This window comes from Taeniopygia guttata, chromosome Z (genome assembly GCF_048771995.1).
Source record: "Taeniopygia guttata chromosome Z, bTaeGut7.mat, whole genome shotgun sequence".
Taxonomy (NCBI): Eukaryota; Metazoa; Chordata; class Aves; order Passeriformes; family Estrildidae; genus Taeniopygia; species Taeniopygia guttata.
The window spans coordinates 17,859,553-17,879,758 of NC_133063.1; the positions used below are offsets into that span (position 1 = coordinate 17,859,553).

General features: G+C 39.1%; 1 protein-coding gene across 5 annotated transcripts in view; it reads left to right on the forward strand.

Moving 5' to 3' along the window:
- Window positions 1–233: 233 nt before the first annotated feature.
- PCSK5 (proprotein convertase subtilisin/kexin type 5) overlaps window positions 234–20,206 on the forward strand; it is a 229,367-nt gene continuing 209,394 nt past the window's right edge. The window contains exon 1 of one of the 5 annotated variants that reach the window (XM_030258051.4): window positions 234–970. In XM_030258051.4, the coding sequence (XP_030113911.1) occupies window positions 773–970 (198 nt within the window). In that variant the 5' untranslated portion in view covers window positions 234–772. Of the gene's footprint in view, window positions 971–1,006; window positions 1,229–20,206 lie in introns of those variants that run through there. The other 4 variants (XM_030258053.4, XR_003956982.4, XM_072922008.1 and 1 more) reach the window with 4 other exon arrangements.

Consider the following 20,206-nt stretch of genomic DNA (forward strand, 5'->3'; position numbering starts at 1 on the left):
GCACCTCGCTGCGCCCGCTGCAGCCCCGCCGGCGGCGCGGCGGCCTCCCGGCCCGGCGGGGGCGCGGAGACAGCGCCCGGGGGCGGCGGCTGACGAGACCAGCAGTAGCCCGGGGCCCCGGAGCGCAAAGAGGGAGGTAACCCGGCGCCGACGCGGCTGCCATTTCCCCTGGCCTTCGGCGCTGAGGGAGTGAGGGCGGGGAGAGGAGGCGGAGGAGAAGGAGGAGGGAGGGGAGAGGGAGGTCGCCGAGTCGGAGCGCACTGAGGCTCGGAGCTGCCAACACTCACACATCGCCTGCCGCCGCAGCCGCGCTGCTCCCGGGCTCCGGAGAGAGGGAGCGAGTAGAGGCGAAGAAAAGCCAGACGCGGGAGAGGAGGCAGAAGACCGCTGGCAGAGGGAAGGAAGTCAGAGAGGAGGGAAACGGAGAGAGAGGGATAAGGACCCCTCCTCCCCGCGGAGAGAGGACTTCCTATGTAGCTAGGGATAGAGGGAGAAACTGGCGCTCAGGAACAGTGAGAAAAGCTCTCACAAGCAAGTTATTTAATCCGGGGAGAGCGGCGGGAAGAGGGCACAGCAGTAATCACTGACCAGAAGCACTATTCCCAACCCCTCATCATTTAAGCCCCGGGCGGTTCAATGCACTACTCCAAGCTCTTCCTAGTTTCTTCCTCGGGCTAACTTCGGAGGACGTACCGCCGGAGCGGCCCGGAGGGGAGGACAAGGGCCTCGGAAGAAGGAAGGAGTTTAGTGGGGGCTGCCTGCGGAGGAGAAGATGGGCTGGAAGCGCCGCTGTTGCTGGGGAGGCGGAGGCGGCGGGGACCTTCTGTGCCGGCTCACCCTGGTGCTGGGGTTCCTGCTGCCCGCCTGCAGGACGCGCCTCTACACCAACCACTGGGCTGTGCGGATAACCGGGGGGCTCCCGGAGGCCAACAGGATAGCGAGCAAGTACGGATACGTCAATATAGGACAGGTAACGCTAGTCACAACTCCTTCCTAGCGGGCACCGGCGCTGCGGCCGCCCTGCGCCGCCGGGGCAGGGACAAGGACGAGGGCGAGGGACGGGAGGCCCCGCGGCCGCTGCCCGGGCACGGCCCCGCCGCAGGCCCCGCCGCCGCCGCGGGGCGGTCAGCGGAGCCGCCCCGGCTCCCCGCCGCGGGCCCCGCGAGGTGATGCGCGGGGACAGGTATGCCGGGGAGCTCGGGGTCGTGGCCTTCCCCTTCGATGCCAGGTGTGAAACGGGGCTCGGGCCAGGGAGCCGCCTGTGGGGCGGGAGGGGGAGGGCATCGGCGGGGGGCGTCTCGCCGGGGATCTGCGCGCCGCCTCGCTGCGGCTGAACTTTGCGCTCCGCGGCGGACAGCCTCTCAGTGAGTCCCCACTCCGAGCTGAAAAGAGCCGGTACAAGACGAGCCGGCAGGCAGGACGTGGCAGCCGCGGCCGCCGGCTCGCCGCGGAGGGCTGAGCCCGACCCCCGCGCTGGCGGGGCGTGCGGAAGGAGGCGGTGGCGGGGTGTCCCGGAGCGGCGGCCGGCCTTCGTGGGGAAGGAGAACACGCTGGTGGGGCCAGGGCACACCTGGACTTGGCTAGGTCCAGACATCACTACGTCAGAAAATTCTTGCATCCAGTCAGGTTAGGAAGCTGAAAGTTAGCAAACACCTGGTTCTCACTGGATCCCATCACACTGAAAAATGCCCCTCTTCTACGATTAGGCACAGTTCTTTTTAAAATATCCTAACTTCACTTTTTCTTAAGGAGTTTATACTCAGTGTTCTAGGCTTTCCTCGCAGTTCTCAAAATCCAAGTTTCATATGTAGGGTTTACAAGGTGAGTGCCTAAAAAATAAACTGTTTGCATGTTCTGTTGCATGCTTGGGTGCAAACATCCAAGTACATTCTTTCTGGACAGTAGTTTATTCTGCATGAATTGAAAGGTTAGAAATGAACATTTACAGGTACAGAAGGCTTCTTTTTATACATGAGATTTACAAAACCGCATCTGTGTTTACACTCCAGGCGTTTCATATCAACCAAACCAAAGTAAGACCTGATTATTATTTTGTTTTAAAATGGATTCCAGCCTACTACATCATTGAATCAAAAGTTTAAAGTACATATCAATTGCAAGTCTGAAAAAGACAGCTGTGTGGTCAATTAAGATAAATAATTTACATGAGAAAAGCTGGAAAATGTCACTGGGTAGCACAAAACATGATGTGTAAGATGCAGTTACTTAGAGTACCAACTTCTCTTGTGGAGCACGTAAGCAGACAGGCAGTACTACTTCCAGCTGGAGGCACTAAAATATGGGAGGAAGATTGCATGTTAGAAGTGAAGTACTACTTTGGAACTACAGTTTAGGAATCAAAATTTTTTGCATCGGCTTTCTTTTCTGTCTTGAACGTTTTTTGTTCAAGATGTTTGTATTCGTATCTGGGCCCTTATAGTGCCAAAATTTGCAACCATTGGTTGCAGGATGCGCCTGTCCCCATTTTTTCTTTTGTCAGGCTGGCTGGTTAGCTCAGAGCCTGCCTTTTTGTACTTCGCATATGTAAACCATGTCTTGAATTAAGGAAAGAATGTAGTAAGCCTGTGTTGTTTCTTATGTGAAAGTGTCTATATACAATTACGAAATACCAATAATGGATAATACAGATTAGGTATACAGATGAGAATGAGAGAAAATAGAGACTATAAGTAACTGAAAATTGAAAAATACTTTATTAGGTATATGGATGAAAAAAGAGTAGACTGTGTTTCTAGGTAAAGATGGGTAGACGGAGTAAGGTGCTAACTTTTGGAGAAAGGGAATCAGGAACAGTTTGGACAGACGAGGTGGACTTGTCCATAGCAAGCTTTCTTCTTAGATCTGAAAAAGCAGGAAAATACTTGACACAAAACAGGAAGTGCAAAAAGAAGATAAGAATGGGGCAATAATCTGCTGGTTATTATTGAGCAAAAATTGCAAGCAATTAAAAAAATTATTTTGAGTGTGATGTTGAAAGATATTTTCTTAGCTGAATATACTCTGAAAATAAGAGACACCAATAAGCAGAATTTTCTTATAGAGTTATACAATAGGCATAATATTTTTGGTTACATTAAATTTACGAGCTCATCTTTATAAAGAAAGTGAGAAAAGCTAAATCAAAATTCCACTGCGGATGGTCCAAAGGACTAACTTACAAATTATCCAGAAAAATAACCTATTGAAAATATTCAAGATAAGTAGTGAAAATGTATAAAAATGAAAGTTGCAAACCAGGAACATTCTGACAACAGTAAATTGCATAATTAGAGCTGAAGGAAACAGTGAGAAAGAAGGACTCTGAAGGCCTTATTTCCACTGACCATTCTGTTAATTTTGTGTTTGTGGAAAATGGCATTGAAAGGTGCATAAAATTGATCAGTGAAGACAAGATGGTAGACCCAAGAAGGCTCCGAGTTGTAAATTCAGGCCAACATCCCTTGTCCCAGTTTTTGTTGTCTAGTGCATTCCTGGTGATGGGAGGAATTTAACTTACTGGTTTTTGATGCTTGTGTGATTTGGAGAATATCCAGCTGAGTCTTGAAATACCTTGAAATTCAGTAATTTTCATTGCCATGGCAAACCTGCGAAGGCTTGCTAAATGGCTGGACAAGTCAATCAGAAATAGATGTCAGAAGGGGCTGTTAAAAGAGGCCTTGAGATGATCTGCTGGTGAGCAATTGAGAATTCTTTTCTTTCACAGCTTCTGGTAAACTTTTGTTGCTCTCAGGCTTCTGTGGTCTTTGTGTCTTATTATGAAAACTCAAAGCTTTAGTTTCTGTGCTTATTGAATAGAGGAATTTTCCATTAATTTTTAGGGAACACAGCACAACAGAGAAAGAATCCTCTTTTAACTCTATGTTTTTCCAGACTACATGTTCTATTTCCTGTTTCCTACAATTTGCTCTGACATACTTCTTGTTTATCTTGTATTTCCTGTATTACCAATGAGAGATATGTCTTCTGTGTTTCGTTAAAAAAACCTGGATTTTAAAATTACACAAACATGTAATATCAGGACTTAAATGCTTGGAGTTGACTTTTTTGCTCCTTTGCCAATGGAGGTTTTTCTGACTTGCCCTTGAAATGCAATTAGTAGTTTCTCTAAAACAAAAAAGTGTTGCATTGTTCTTTTTGCATGGTTCTTCTAAGACAGTGGTCTAGACTTGCCCTCTGGGACTGTGATAAGATATCATAGCATAAAGCAGCCAGGGAGTTGTTCAAAGTTCCATGCTGGATGGAGCAATCTGGGGTATAATGCATTTCCCAGCACTTCTTTCCTGGCTTGTTTTCTATTTTGCAGTGGCTACACACAGCAGACCTTACCTTAGAGCAGAGTATCTGTCACTGACATTCAGGAATGTTTCTTTCACTGTTGGTCGCTGTCAAGGGTTAAGCATATCATCTCTGTAGCATTTTGTACAGTTGCTTTAAATATTGTGACTATTTGCTGTCATCAGTGCCAGGAATTTCTTGTTCAGGCAGTGGATTTTCCTTTAAGGTTGAGGAGCACAGGAAAAACAAACAGTTGGTACCCCAAAGGTGATGGAAGAATGGAAGACATAAAGCTGTCTGTGGTTGCAACAAGGGAGAGAAATGCTGCAATAGTAAACTTCAGATCATGTTTTTCTTTTTTCTTTCTTAATTCTAGGCAAGAGCTGAGGATGGGTGAACACTTTCCCACATCACATCTTTCTTCTCCTGATAGTATTCTTCCAGGAATTTTACTTTTCTGATCTCTTCCAGATTTAAGTAGCCTATTCCCTGCCCTGTGCAAATGACAGACCACCCTATCCCTACAATTTTCTTCCTGCAAGGAATAGACACTATTAGCCAAAAAGCACCTACATATGAGGCTGAGCTTGAGGTGTGCCTCAGGAGTCACAGTAAGATAAACAGATTTGGCTTTCTAAATAATGTAAATGCTTGTATCACTTGCCAGTAAGTGTTTTGTGGTGGGTTTGTTTGTTTTAATTGGGAGTACTGGTTTGAAGCCAGCAGATCACACAAAAGTTTAGAAAATAATATTTCAAACTTGTTCATTTCAACAGTTCATTTCAAACCTGACATTCCTTTAATGTCACAGACAAGATGTTGTGTGACAAGGTCAGTTGATAGAAAGAAAGGGATGAGTGGCTGTTTTTCATTTTCCAAATCTATTCGTGATGGAAGGCAGAAGTAAATTCTGCAAACTAAGTAGTTCAAATTGCAAGACAAGGAAGCAGTTAAGGAAAAAAAGAACTTAATTTGAGATAAAAAGCCTAAACTAAGGTGATTGTCTTCAGCAAAGGAAGGAGTTTGCTGCCAGAAGTCTCCACCACTTTTACAAGGATGTCTCAAAAAGGCACGATGATAGGCCTTTATGCAAAGAAGTACCCCGTTCAAGTACCCCGTAATATAGATGAATAATAGAAGAATCATACTTCTTAAGAGCCTGTGTGCTCACAGTATTGAAACTGAGTATATCTTACTAAAATTTAATACCTGTAATATGTTTAATGAAGTCCTGAGTACTGAAGATACAAGTATCAGGACAATGGTGTTAAAAGAATTAAAGCTAGGTGTACTCTATGTTGTGTGCATATGCAGATATATAAGGTGGGGTTACACAAATACACCAAGGAAAACTGAATTTTCTCTTACGCATAGGAGGAAAAAAGTGCATTTAGGGGTAGTAGAGAATAATCACTGGTAGACAAATATTTGGAATATGTAAATCCTGAAAAAAAATTTTTGCAAGTGCTCATAATGCCAGAGAACCAATACACCTGAACATATTGGAGGTTACAAAGGGTATATATATACCATGGCTTTTTCTTCATATTTAGTGGTATATTTTCTCATCTCTGCAGTTAATAATGGGAGGGAAGAGGGAGAGAGAACAGATCTTAGTTCTAGTAAGTGTGAGCTTTTCATTAGGAGCTGGATGAAGAAAAGGAATGGTTTCTGGTCATACAGGCAATCTAGTAGCGTTTGTGTGTTGTTACAAAATGAGGGAAGATGATAATCTTGTTTAACAGTATAGTGGTCAAACTACAAATTGTGTGATGATTTTTTTATTTAAAGCCCTTAGGCAAGCACAAACTAAATTATATTTTTAAGAATAACAAGTACTTGCAAGCCCTTTACATATGACATATTTGTGCAAACTGCTTCTCTCAAAGTGCAGAAGTGGACCAGACTGGGTTAAGTGGAATAACTGGAAGAAATCTGTAAAACATATTGATGTAAATCCACAGTGCGTCATACCTCTGGTATGACAGCAATCATGTCTGGTATGACAGCCTCTGACTGACAATGGCTAAAGCTGTAGAAGTGAAGGGCAAGAGGGAAATCACTACAGATCAGTATGTCCATTGCAGTGCCTTTAAGGAAAACCAGCTTTGCCCACATGTTTCCTGGCAGATATATAATCAGTTTTTGAAGGTCTTCGGTAAGGAAGTTCCACAATGTCAATGGAGCTAGTGATTTTAGTGGTCTCTTATATTCTTTGCCCTGGTGAAGTCAAACTTGTATTAGTCTTTCTGCAATTCAAAGCTCGTGTTTCTTGTTTCTCTGTGAATATAAAGAGTAGCAACATCAGAAAAGATGTAGCATTTCCCTCTTCCAGACTTTTAAGTTTTCCATCCAAGTTGAGTACTTTGTTTTATGTAAGTGAGGCTTTCACTGACCAGTCTAGCTGCTTGACTCTAGTCTTTCTAAGAGGTCCTCATACTGAGCAAGGAACTGCCAGAGCATTACAGCTGAGTACAGCATAAGGATTCCTTCTCCTGTCCTCAGGAAAGCACTCCTGTTTATGTAACCCATTATGTCATTTGTCTATCCTGTAGCCATATGACATTCTTGACAGAATTCAGCCTGTGATCTCCTATGGTTCACAGATTGATTCTGCCAGATTCCTAGCCTATTGTTCTCCAGTCTGAATTTATTCAGTAAGTTGCTATTTATTAGGTGTAGTACTTTGCTTATGCCTTTGCTGGATATTGTCCTGCCTTTCCAGACCATGTGTTACAGTGCCAGTTTGTTTTGAATTCTGTTCCTCCCCCTCAACATACTAGCATATAATCTCTGAGTCTTTATGTATCTTATGTTTAGCAGATGTCTTTTCTGTGCCAATATTCAGGTCACTAGTTGAAATATTGACCAAAACAATTTCAGAAGGAACTCTGGCAGGTAATTGTTTGCTGCCCTGCTGTAATAAATAGATAAATCACTCTTGCTTATGAAGTTTTGACCTACTGTTCAATAGTTTAATTTTGTGCCCTGCTTCAGGAATTTGGTGTTATTACTCAAGTTGTACTTGAAGATAAAGTTTTTATTTTACAAAGTGTCTGCTCAAAATGAACATAAATAATATAATAAATATAAAAATCTGAATAATATTGAATTAGACAGAATCATGAGTAGTGATAGGTGCCTTAGGGTGTTCTTAAGTGGATTTTTGACCCCAGTTCTAAAAGTGATTTTTTTTCCCCCCAACTTATGGACTAAATTTAGTCACAGCCAATGTTATATATCTGCTCTTGTGCTTAAATGGCTCATCTGTCTCTCTATGACATTTTTAGGGCCAGCCTTTCTTTTGCTTCTGTAGCTTCTGGTTTCCTATTAGAAGATAGAAGATAGATTTCCCACTCCTAGCATCATCATAGTTGTTGTGTTTTGATTGACATCTGTTTGCCTTGACTAGAAATTATGTCTTGCTTGTATACAGCCTCCCCACTCCTTTGTACTCTTTTTCCGTAAATAATGCTTGTTGTCAGGCAGTACATTTCCATGTCATATTTTCTTGTTTTACAGCTGTGTTTTGTGGTCTGATTGACCAGTATACCTTTCTCTTCTCCTCCAAATAATCAATTGTAAAATCAGCAAGTGGGGAAATACATGTCAACTATATCATGTGGTACTACTCCTTGTCACCTGCCAAACACTGGAGAAGATATGATCAAACAGAATCCTGCTTGCCAAAGATACATACCTTAAGACAGTAAGTGTTTATTTGGCAACAGACTGGGCCCAATTTGATTGATATTTGCAGAATGAAAAACTGTTTGGAATGAAACATTGGCAAGTCCAGGAGAGTATGAGAACTACAGAATGAAGTCGTGCCAGAACAGCTTGTTGTAGACATTCCTGTGGATTACAAGATGTTGCACAATGGAGGTGAGACTGTAAAAAGCATGTTAATCAGGCAAAATGGAATATACAGCTCTAAACAAATAAAGAAAAAATTTTATGCCCAGATTCTTCCAAAGAGAAGAAATCTAATCCCAAGGGGGATGGCATACATTTTAATAAGAGATAGCCATCAGGCCCATCTTTTCTCAAGTTACATTTTTTTCTCTTTCTTTTTATCTTTTTAGGATTTCTGTGCCATCAGGGAACAGGTATCACTTAGGTTTGTGTTCTGGGGCCAGATTGGAGTTAAGAGATGCTGCAAGTCACAGTTAAAACGTGTGCTATAAATTTTATTCAAACTAGAAGAAAACCAATGAGTTTTGTGTAAGAGTGCTTAGAAGACAGCAAAGTGTTACAGAACAGTGCTGTGTGTCTGAAAGTCAAGCCTAGAATTGGATAATGTTGTCCTTTTATAAATGCATAGTTTAATCAGTGGTAGCTTGTAGTGATACTGAAATCAGCTTGAAAGTAAACTTTGTAACACAATTTGAAGTGTTTAGAATGCAGGCATTCTTTATTACAGTGCTGGACACCTTCAGAGGATTTTTCCTCCAATTCAGTGTGTGTTGTAAAACTTGACAACAAGGTCTTTATTCCATCATGTGCATACATATTCATTAAAATGTACTTCTTAGCTAATACATAAACTTCACTTTCCTAGAACCAATTTACAGGCCTCCACTCCTTACCAGAAATCCTTTAATGGTCCTCGAGGGTTAAATGAAGGGGTCTGTAGTGGTTGTAATTACTGAGTGCCCCCAATATTGTAAATCTTGCCTGGAACTTCTCTGATGGCATGTGCAAAGTTTCTTGTAACTTTGCCACAAAACCTACTAGGTTCCTTATTATCTTTTTATCCACTGGTTCTAGCTGTGTTTAGCATCCTGTATGCCTAGTTTTTCATTCTTTTATCTAGTTTGCTAGTTAGTCTTTAAGCTATATTTTGCAATTTCAAGGGAACTGAAAATTTCCATTCTCTGTTGTCTGTCAGTAGTTTCCCCTCTGGATAAACGTAGAGAATGTTTCCATTTCTTTTATGGAGCCTTTCTTTGCGGAGCATATTTACACAGTAACCTGATGTCTTAAAATCAGGCAGGAAAGAAAATATATGCTGTATTGTGCCTTTAAAGCCAGTGGTATGACATCTAGGGCATAGAGAAATAGATCATATAACATTTTTGTTCGCCTGAGCACCCTTATTGAAATAGACCCAAAAGAATGGAAGGCTATTCTGAGTCGATAGATCTGTCTGGATGCCAGTACCATAGGCACAGGCAGTGGTTTTAAGTTACTGTCCTGGGCGAGGAAGAACAAAACAAGCATCCAGTGCTTTTCCCTAACACTCCCTTCAGCTGTTTTTGGCTAAGGAGTCTGCCTGAACTGGGTATTGTTTCTGGATACTTAGAAATTCGCAATGTTTGCTTTGTCCAGATTCTTGTTCAGTCTTTGAAATAAAACAAAACTTTTAGCATCCACAATATTCTGTGGGAAGGATTTTTGAAGTTTGCTACTACACTGCGTGAAGACACACGTCTCTTTTGCTTGTTACTTACTAGCTTTGTTGTATGGATTCTGAAAGATGTGGTGAAAGATGATTTTTGTCCACTCTTACACCATATATGATTTTTTAGACTTTGAATATTTTCCCCTAAATTATGTTGTATCTAGGCTGAAGGGTCTTAGTTTACTTTGCTATTTGTCATGCAACTTCTGTTTTGCCACATCTTTGTCCTTTCTTCTTTTCGTACTTGGAAACTTTTTCAGGTCTCCCTCTTTGAATAGAGGGAACTAGAGCTATACAGTACTTAAGAATGTGAGAAAACCTTGCATTATTCTCATGATGCCATGTACTCTGTTTTATCCTTCATATTATAACTAATATCTAGTGTGTAATTTAATGTGGGGACTTCTGTTGAGCTGAGTTCCCATGGATTAGTCTGCCACAACCTTGGGACTATCATTCTTTAATGGTATGGTACTGGGCAGCTCTGAACAGTTTCTTTTAGTGTGATGTTTGATTTGTACATAAGTTAATCTACTTTTGTCTATATTGGATTTAATTTGATATTGTTGTTACTCAGTTTTGCAGGGTACTTCTGCAGTTCATGCACAGTCAGCTGTTGCAGTTTTTACATCTGTCATGGCTGATTTCTACACCTCATTGCTTACTCTTTTTCCCATGCATGTTTTTTGTAATGAAATAGTGTAGCTTCCAGAAGAGGTTCTGCAATGGAACACAACAGATCTCTGTCTGGAATCTCCATGCATTTTAAGAAGCTAATTGCTATTTAGCTGTTTGCTAATTAAAAAGTTTCTCCTGAGCTTTGCTTTCAGGTTTTTTTTTTTTTTTTTTTAATTTTATTTTGATTCCTTACTTCTGTGAAGACCTTTTGCAGTGGATTCTTAAATTCTTAAAACTTGTGGGTGAAGGACATTGTCAAAGGCCTTTTGGAAGTTCAACTAGAGTGTTTCTGTTTACCCATCTCCATGTGCTTGGCCTCTTTTAAGAACATCAATAAATTTGTAAGGCATAATCTTCTTCTGTTCAACTATTTCCAAAACAGTGACTTTCTATCAAAGTGTCCATTAATTTTCTTACTTCTTAGTTTCTATAAGTTTTTCTAGTAGTAGCCTCAATTCACATCTCCTTTTAAAAGCTGACATCACATTTGTTACACAGCTGTTCTGAAAAGTTAAAACTGTTTTTAAAATGAAATTTTCAATTACTTTAATTTATGGAGTGTTTTTATTCAGTTATTCCACCCATATTGCTTCAACATTGTGAACTGCAGAATGTCAACTATTGTATCTTGAATAACTGATCTGAGCTGCACTGCAGCAAACAAATCAAACACTAAACTTTGAAAAAAATCCGACGTTTTTGTGGGTATGCTGCGCTCCAATGAGCCAAGCATAAATGAGCAGCTTTAACTGGGGAATTTACAGTAGACTCCTTCCCTGCAGGAGTGGGCTGCAGCATAAGCTGTTTTCTCATGAGCAACCAAGCCCCATCTTGCACAACTGGCAGTTTTACCAATGGGGTGTAAAGTGAAACTAATGCAGATGCATACAGAGATGTAAGTAGAAGCAAATAAGCTTATATGTTTTTTAATGTATTATACTCCATGAAGTATTCAGTAGCAGTTTAATAAAGTCTCTTAATAAGGACATTGGAAATGATTTTGCATGTACCCAAGTTATATCAGTAAAGTTGACAGACTAAATGTATCCTGTCACCACACACAACATGAGCTCCTGTCCTAGCTATCATGTCAGTAATAATTGTGATAGTCTGTACAGTTTTCTTCCTTGCTCATAGTAAACAAAATAATTTGATTTCCATGAATTGAAAGCACAATATTAATAGGATTTTATTCATACCCAATTTGAAATAAAAGCTAACTCCCAGAGGATACATGTATGACAGTATCTGGAATTGCTTTGACACTTCTGATATGTGCCCATCACCATATCTTGTTGATGGGCCACACCACATCTTGTCTTTTCTGCCTGTCTGATGAGGCTGAATGTTTGCTTCAGTTTGGAGAAGTTTAAATTTCCATTGTCAGTGAACAACACACCCCTACTCAAAATCAGTTTTAGATCAGTGCCTGATGAGGGTGGCCAACTGACAAATCACAAAACCATCTGGTAAAACTGGTAGCTGGAATTAACAGAGTTGCAGAGCTTTGTTTTCTATAGGAGTTAACTATTCTGTGATCCAAAAGGGCCCTGGACTGTGTTGGCATCAATACATGGTTTTACCATTGCAACAGACTGCTCTTTTGGAAGCTTTCTTGTATATAAATGCTATTCCAATTGTGTGAAATTTAAGCAATTTCCATTTATTGCCTGGCAAATAGAAATATTAATCTGACAAACATAGCTGCACAGTGAGCGGTTCTAGGGTGCTTGAAACTTGTATTTCAATACAATGTTTCAAAATAGAAATGAAAATCCATTTATAAAGAAAAAGACAGTTTTATCCAATGCATTGCTGTCATTTTAACTGACTGTCTTTTTCCTATTTCGGTATTTTGGTATGTTTAGTATCAATGTATTAAACAAATGTACGGTAGGAACTTTTATCCTTTCTCTAAGAAAAAACACTTTCAGGCATTGTCTCAACCCTGAGGTTGTAAGATTCAGCTCTCCGAATGAGAAGATCACCAAGGAATATTCTTTATATGTGTGAAATGGATAGGATATGAGAGATGTAACTTGTTTATCATTGGTTTTAGTAAATTTAGATGTTTTGTATTGAATTGAGTATCAGATCTCTTTGGCTTGTCTCTGTAGTGTGATGTAATTTGGAAGCTTAAGTTAGTTCTTATCTTAATGAGATTAACTACACTTAATTGAAAATATATACCTTTCTGGGGTCTAGGTTAAAAAAGGATTAAGTGTAGTTACCATTAAACACAGTAAAAGAGTCCAGTGAATCCAGTGAAAGCTTAATTGAATCTTCTAGCACTTTGGAAAATGTTACACCAGGAGAGACGTGTATATTTGAATTAATACATTTTTTTTTGTGTCACCTTTTTGTGTGTTTATTTTATTTTTTTTTATGATTTCAAATAGCAACTTTACATGCAATATTGCAAGATTGTGCTAGACATATGCTATGCTGTAATACTTCTCAAATCCTCACTAAACGTTACTTATGATTATATAGCTGTTTTATTTCTTACTATGTTTAAATGCCACATGACACAAATATTTTTATGGTCTCATTTACTCAATTACTTCCTTTTTGTTTTAGTGTATCTTTAGATACAGAATTTTTTGTTTTCTTACTATTAAACTGTTACATGAACAGGTGTTGTACTAGTTATCTTACCAAAGTCAACAGGCTTACATATGGAGACATAAATAAAGAATATTGACAGACCTTACTTTTGCACAAAAAAAAGTATAAACTTCTGTACAGCTCTAGCAATAGTCAAGTAAAATAGATGAATATGTCAGTTACCTGCGTTCTGGACCAGTTTCATGCTTTTCTGCTTTTCTGTATTTTGTTAAACATGTTGTACAGAGTGGAAGATACCAGATTTCACTGGAGTATAACGTTGAGGAAGGGTGATCTAGGTTAACTGTTTAAGAAGATTGTATTTACTGCCTGTACTCTGCACATAGATGAACTTAACTCAGTCTTAGATATTCCCACTAGTCACTTCTTTATAACTCTTTGGTAAATTATATTGGTAATGGAAGAGGAAATTGCTTAAATCACGTCTCATGAGAAAGTCAGTTAAATGAAAACATTGTACTTCCTATGACCAGTAAGAGCTGAATTCAGATCTGTAAGACAAAGTACCATGAAAAGGTTTATTGCTGGCAATAAAATGGTCGCTGTAAACAGTATGACTAGTGTAAGTCACCACATTAGTAATTTTGAACAGTATACATTCCCTTGCTATTAATGTGCTTGGGAGTTTTATATTGATGTTGAAATAACTGAATGCAAATATAACTATAATTTCTACTGTTGTAGAAGAACTGCCCAGTAACCCCATTAGATTAGACTGCTCTTGATTTATGCCTCTGAAATTCATTAATTTCAACAGTTATTTCTGACTTGCAGTTTTGTAAGTGAGAAGGTACTTGATCCTATGGGGCTGGGTAGATGTTTACAAGTTTCAGAACAGGTATGATGCCTATGAAATATTTCAGAGTCAAGATTTAAAAGGAAATGAATATGTGCATTGTTTGTTGTGACTCTTTTCTTGCAGTAGTTTGTTAAAAAAATAAAACCTCTTAACTAACTTTTATACTGTTCGCATGAATGAAGTAGCTTGGTCAGAACTTTGTCAAGCCTCATTCTTAATGCTTTATAATTACTTGTATGACAGCACAGGTGAAGAAACATTACAAAGAAACCATAGTCTTTAGAGCCTGGAGTAGCTAGTAATGTATGGTATGTGGCAGTTCTGTTTGTTACTGCAACAAACATTCATGACACTGCATGAGTATGCATCCTCATTTTACATTTGTTTTGTGATGCAATATGAAATAGGATTGGAAGTCAATAAAACAGAAGCAAAGCTCACTTCAGTTGATGCAGTATATAATTTGGAAATTTTAAATTGCAGATTATTAAGTTAGGAAAGGGGAAAAAAGGATTTCAGAAAGCAATGGCAATTTAATTGACTCCTCAAAATGGCTTTTTGATGGCTTCATTAAAATGATGACTCTGGTAATGAAACAAACATGACCATATTGCCTAACAGCTTCTTTGCGGATAAAAAAATATATTTTTTATGGCTTGAACTTTCAAATGCATGATGGCTGCATTGAAGTCACTCTAAATACTGCAAAGGTTACTTTTGTTTGTTCAGCATAATATAAATAGGCTTTGTTACACTAGTTTTTATTTGCAGAAACAAGGTGGTGACTCACTGGGGTTCACCAAAGGGGGCATAAGCTACCATTTATATTATGTTGGGTTTTGTATTGAAAAGAAATGATAGAAAAGATAAATGAGAACGAAGGAAGTAATTTATTTCCTTTTGAGCATTTTGATGAAAAATGTAATGTTGCCTGGAACTGCAAGCCCATGGTCACAGGTTTGCTGAGTAACATTGCATTACTTTATTTGACAGGGATGTGAGCTTCCCAGCTGCTGCAGTGCTCCCAAGGCAAAGCTCACAGTTGCAGTTATTAATGCCTGTACTTACTGTACTTGAATTTTAACATTTCACATGACAAATGTGGAAATGGCTTACTTCACCATCTCCCCCAGAGATGATATATTTGTTGGTATCTATACTTCATATAAACCCCTCTACCACTGCATGTCCAATAATTAAGGACCTGTTCATTGATTTCTAGGTATTTTTTTAACATTGTTCTAATAGTCACAATCTGTTTATTAGTCCTGGAGAAGAGGTGGATGAAACCCTTACTGACCTTCACTGAAATTTTTCAAGTACTATAATGGCATTTTTTCAATTTAATGCTTGAACAATCAACACAGTTTCCAATATATCTTCAGCTTCTTTCTTTTTATTAATTCTTAACATCACTGAGGGCATATTTGTATGCCCTCATCTGTAGGGAAGTGTTCAAAGGGTGCTAATACACAGCACAGCTCAGATATTGTCCCCCCACAAAGACTGATGCATGTTCTTAGAGCTGCAGCTCTAAGAGAAGGATAGGGGTCAAGCTCGAGCCCTGCTTCTGTCATAACCTTTGCAAAGAATATGTATTTACTGTGGGCTCCTGTTACCTCTGGCATGTAAGGCTTTGCTGCTCAACCATGTAGGCCTCAAACATAATTTTCACAGGTCTTTATTCAGGCAGCTTCTCCTTGGCTTTATTTACCTGATGGGTGTCTTTGGGATTTCTCTTTTTATGATTTGGCTTCAGTATTGCTTTTTTACCTGCACTTTTTGAAGTAGCACTGTTTTTAATTAGATATGATCAAAATATATTTTTATGAAAAAAAATCAGTTAACCTCTCCCACTTCTCAGAACTCAGTAAGGCAGAGAGTTCATAATTTCAATAACAACAGGATTTACACAAAGATATAATCAAAAAAGGATGTCTCAGTCCGGTTTAGAAGGATTGTTCCTCCTGTATAGTAGTGTAGATTCAATTAATAAATCTTAGTATGATCTGGCATGTATTAGAATTAAGGTTATGATACAGTTTGAATTTATTCTTTCTAATACCTAAAGTAATCTTACCTGCTGATTTGTACTAAAACTTGTTTGCGTTAGAAACTTTCTGGGATTTCCTCATGGTATAAAACACTTTATATTGCTGTTTGGTTGTTAAGTTTTTTCTCTTTATTTTTCATAGTAATTCCATGTGTTAAATAAGATTACTAAGAGAGCACTAAAGTACTGTAATTTCAAAAAGCAGAATTTCATTTGACAATATTTGTTTTAAAATACAATTGTACAAAGTAACCTTTTAACAGAAAGTGTGATGTAGGAAGTTTTTTCCAATTCACCTCAACTTTTAAAAGTAATGGATCAGTTTGTAGTCACAGAGGAAACATAATTTGGTCTATTTTGCTAAATCTATTTTATAATATATTTTCAGTACAGCATTCCTCTGAATAGAAAATTAGCACTTTGATTTTTAAGAATAGTTTAGAATTCCACATTTAAATGTAGCTTTTAGTTTTAATTAAATTATATTTTAGAATTGAGACTAAAAATATGCTTAAGTTATATTCTGCAATGCAGTAGAAAGCCTGTAAAAGTTAAATTATGAGAAAACTACTTTTATAGACTTAATCCCAAATCAGATATACCAGCTGTCTTGGTTTTAGACAATGGGCACTCTGAAATGAGTAGCATCCCCCATGATTCCGACCAATCCTGTTCCACCAGTAAGGAATAAGGTATGAGGAGATTCAAGTGGAAAAAAAAACCCAAATCAGTTTAGTAACAGAATGCCAACAAGCAAGGGAAAAAAAAGGTAATTAACTTTTTGATAGCAAACTGGTATATCTCACAATCCCCAGGGAACAAAGAGAGGCCCCAGTGCTGGAAATGCCCTTTCACAAAGATGTGTCCAGCTAGGGATGGCCACATGGCTGGAGGACAAGGGGAAGATGGTGTCACAGCTTCCCTTCCAAGGTGGCACTCTCTACACAGCTGCATCTTTCCCTTTGGAGCGGGAAGACAGCAGACTTGTACTGGCTTGACCAGCAGGCCCCTGTGGAACTCAACCAAAGGCAGCTCAAAACCACCAAATGCAGCCTCTCTGAGATGCACAAAACTCCCCAAAATTAAAAGAGAATACAAAAAGGGAAGACAAAACCTTTGCCTGAGCAAAGACCAAACAGCCCATGAAGCAGATAATACATGGCAAAGAACCGGAAGCTGCCAATGAGAGACGATTTTAAAAATGCCCATGACAGCATTTCCAGGCACACAGCATACCTGCCTTATAGGGTCTTACAGTAACAATTTTTGGGCATACATAGATATGGAATACAATCATATAACTGTAAAAAATCATAACTTTTATACTGAATTAGAATGATATAAAAAATTATAACTGACCTCAGAATATTGATGTGTTTTACTCCTACTAACAAAGGCGTATGCAAATTAAAAGGCTGGAGTTTATTTTTCAATTGAAAGAATATGTTACTTTAGTCTTAAAACAAAATACAGCAGCATGTAAGCAATAGTAGGGACAATATCTTAAAGAACATAAGGCTGAGGTACTTTATTTTAATGACCGTTTTTAATTTTTGGCACAAGCTATTTAAAAAGCCAAACTAGCTCAAGGCAAGTGCCCAGACAAAATTTCTCCATTCAAATAACTGAAACATAAGTAAAAAATAGAAGGCTAAAACGGTGTATTTTAATTCAGTAAGGTGATATGCTTTCCTCTTTATTTAAAGGGAAGGAGAAGGAATGGCAGTAGTTAAATGGTAAAGTGTTGCATGCCCACCATGGTGAAGAGATGCAATGTGATTTGCTTCTATGTATTGTGATGTATCTGCTGAAATAGCCATGTGATTTTTTTAAACTTCACTCTTTTACAGTTTTCTTTATTTCATATGCAGGTGGTTTAGGAGGGAATCTTAATTTTTCCATCTGAACTATCCTGTCCTCCAAACTGAAGATTCAATAAACTGTACAAGAACTCTTGCTTACAGTATAGCCTTTTCTCCATCTAAGAGACTCAAAAAATTCTTCAGAAAGAAGGGATGTATGTAAGACCAAGCCCAGCTTGTTGAGTTTCACTATTCAGAAGCAACAACATTTTGCAGACATCATGTCCATTTAAAACAAACCTGAAGAAAAGGGAATATGGGAGAAGAAGATATGAATCTTGAGAACAAGGTTCCTACCTCTATCATACAGAGACATCTCCGCAATATGGGCAGTTGAATTTCTGTTAGTTAAACAATAAAAAAAAATTCAATTTGATGTTATGTTTGGGAGAGACAGAGCCCTCATTTCAGTCTGCAGTTCAGATGTCTGAGGAGCTCTGCGACTGTCCTGACGGTAGTTGGTCCTGCAGCCTCAGTATGCTGAAGATCTGTCAGTGATCCTAATGACCTAATGGTGGGGTTTTGGAAAAAAGAGCTGGAGGCTGAGAAAGTGTGGTCACTACTGTAGTATCTTATGGTGGAAAAATCCCATGGCAGTCCCCCCAAAAACTCCACTACACAGTTCTGTTCCTTGCAATATACGTTGAGTTTAGTTTCCACATCTGGAATGAACATGACCTTTCCAGATATGGGTACTTTAATTTGGGTGGATCAATTAATTTGGTGGTTTTAAGATGCTTAATACTTTCTTGTCTGGAGTGACTCAAGAAGGAAAAGGAGTGGCAGTTTTCTGTAGTATCATTGAATCCATTTGCACCTACGGATAATGACTAGCCAATAGGTCAAAATTAAAGGCGATGAGCTCGTCTTGTGAGATTTCAGATTTACATTTGAAGTGCTTTTTGCGCCTGGTCTTGTTGAACATTTTAAGATTCTTATGGGGTCACTTTTCAAGCTTGTCCTGGTACCTATTAATGATACCCCATTTGTCTGCTGTGTCAGCTGCATCACTCAGATTGGTGTCTTCCAGGCCATTTTGTCATTCTCTTATTCTATGTGTGCTGGTTTTAACAACCAGCAGGGAACTAGACTCCAAATACACCACTTTCACTCACCCCTTCTGATAGTGGAGGGACAATAAGGAGATACTATGTGATAAAAATAACAATTTACTAAAATCACTATAACCACAGCAGTAACAATAGTAAAAAGTATACAAAAAGAAGGTGGCTTACCCACAAAAGAACATTCACCACCAGGAAAAAAAAAACCTGCTTCTTAAAGATAGCACCAGGTGTGGTCTCCAAACAAAGGCAATATGGTGAGGAGAGCTTCCACAGTATAGTGTTCTCCCCCACCTTTCCACCCAGCCTGAAAAGAGTGGAAAACAGGGACAAAACAAAACCTGGAAGCCAGTTCATCTGAAAGGAATTGTGCAGCTGCTGGCTAAGCTCAGTCCACTGCACTTGCTTGAACTGACGCCTCCAACTCTCTGCTGCCTGGAGCTGTCCACTTCAACACCACAACTCCCATAGTAGCACTCCAGAGGAAAAATGGGAAGAGGGAAAAAAACTGTTGGGTAGCAGAAGGGACCAAGTCCACTGTGGTTTAAGAGGAAGTCCATTCTGCTTTTGTGACCAAGGCAAGAGCAGTGAATTCCCAGTTTTGGGCCCTGGCTTTTTCCTGTCAAAGCTATGCCCCCCAGCCATGATGTCGGTGATATCAAATAAACAATGCTAAAAACTCCGCCACCTTTTCTCTTTACTGGGACACTATGAAAATGTTTCAGATGTTGTTACATTATACAGAGTACACCAGAAATTATATTTCAGAGACAAATGAAAATGCTTCAATTTGAAAAAAATGTAGAAGTTTGAAATAGGGTTGAAATTATTTTGTTAAAATGAGATGATAATAGTAAACTTCATAAGCTTTCTTCATCTCTCTGGTTTTGATATTTTCTTCTGCCAAGGACTTTAAAACTTCGGAAATTTTTTGCTGTTCTAAAAATGGGAAGTGTCATACCTTCATCTCCATGTGAAATATAATCCTGTGCCTGTTTATGATTTATATTCCAGCTCTGCAGAGGGGTAGCAGATCACTGCTTCTTTGGCACTTTTAGTATCTCACTGAGTTCAGAATCATATCTGTACCTGATCTGTCTTCCTTTCCAAATCCATTTAGGAGCAAATTCATTAAAACCCAGGAGAAATGGGGAATCTTAAAATATATCCTTCAATTCACCAAATCAGTAGCATATTATTTTCTAATCAGCCCTCTGGGAGAAGAGCACTTTGCACCTAGATGTTTAGAAGATTTGTCTCCTAAGAAAAAATAATTTGTTTACAAGCTATGAAGCATCTCTTAAGCCCTGTAGCTGGAATGCCTTCCCTACCCTTGTTCAGCTACATAGAAATTTTAGTCAGTTTAGTTTCAGAGCTTAGTCAGATAGATCAGTTTGGTGACCATATAAATATATTTAAAGT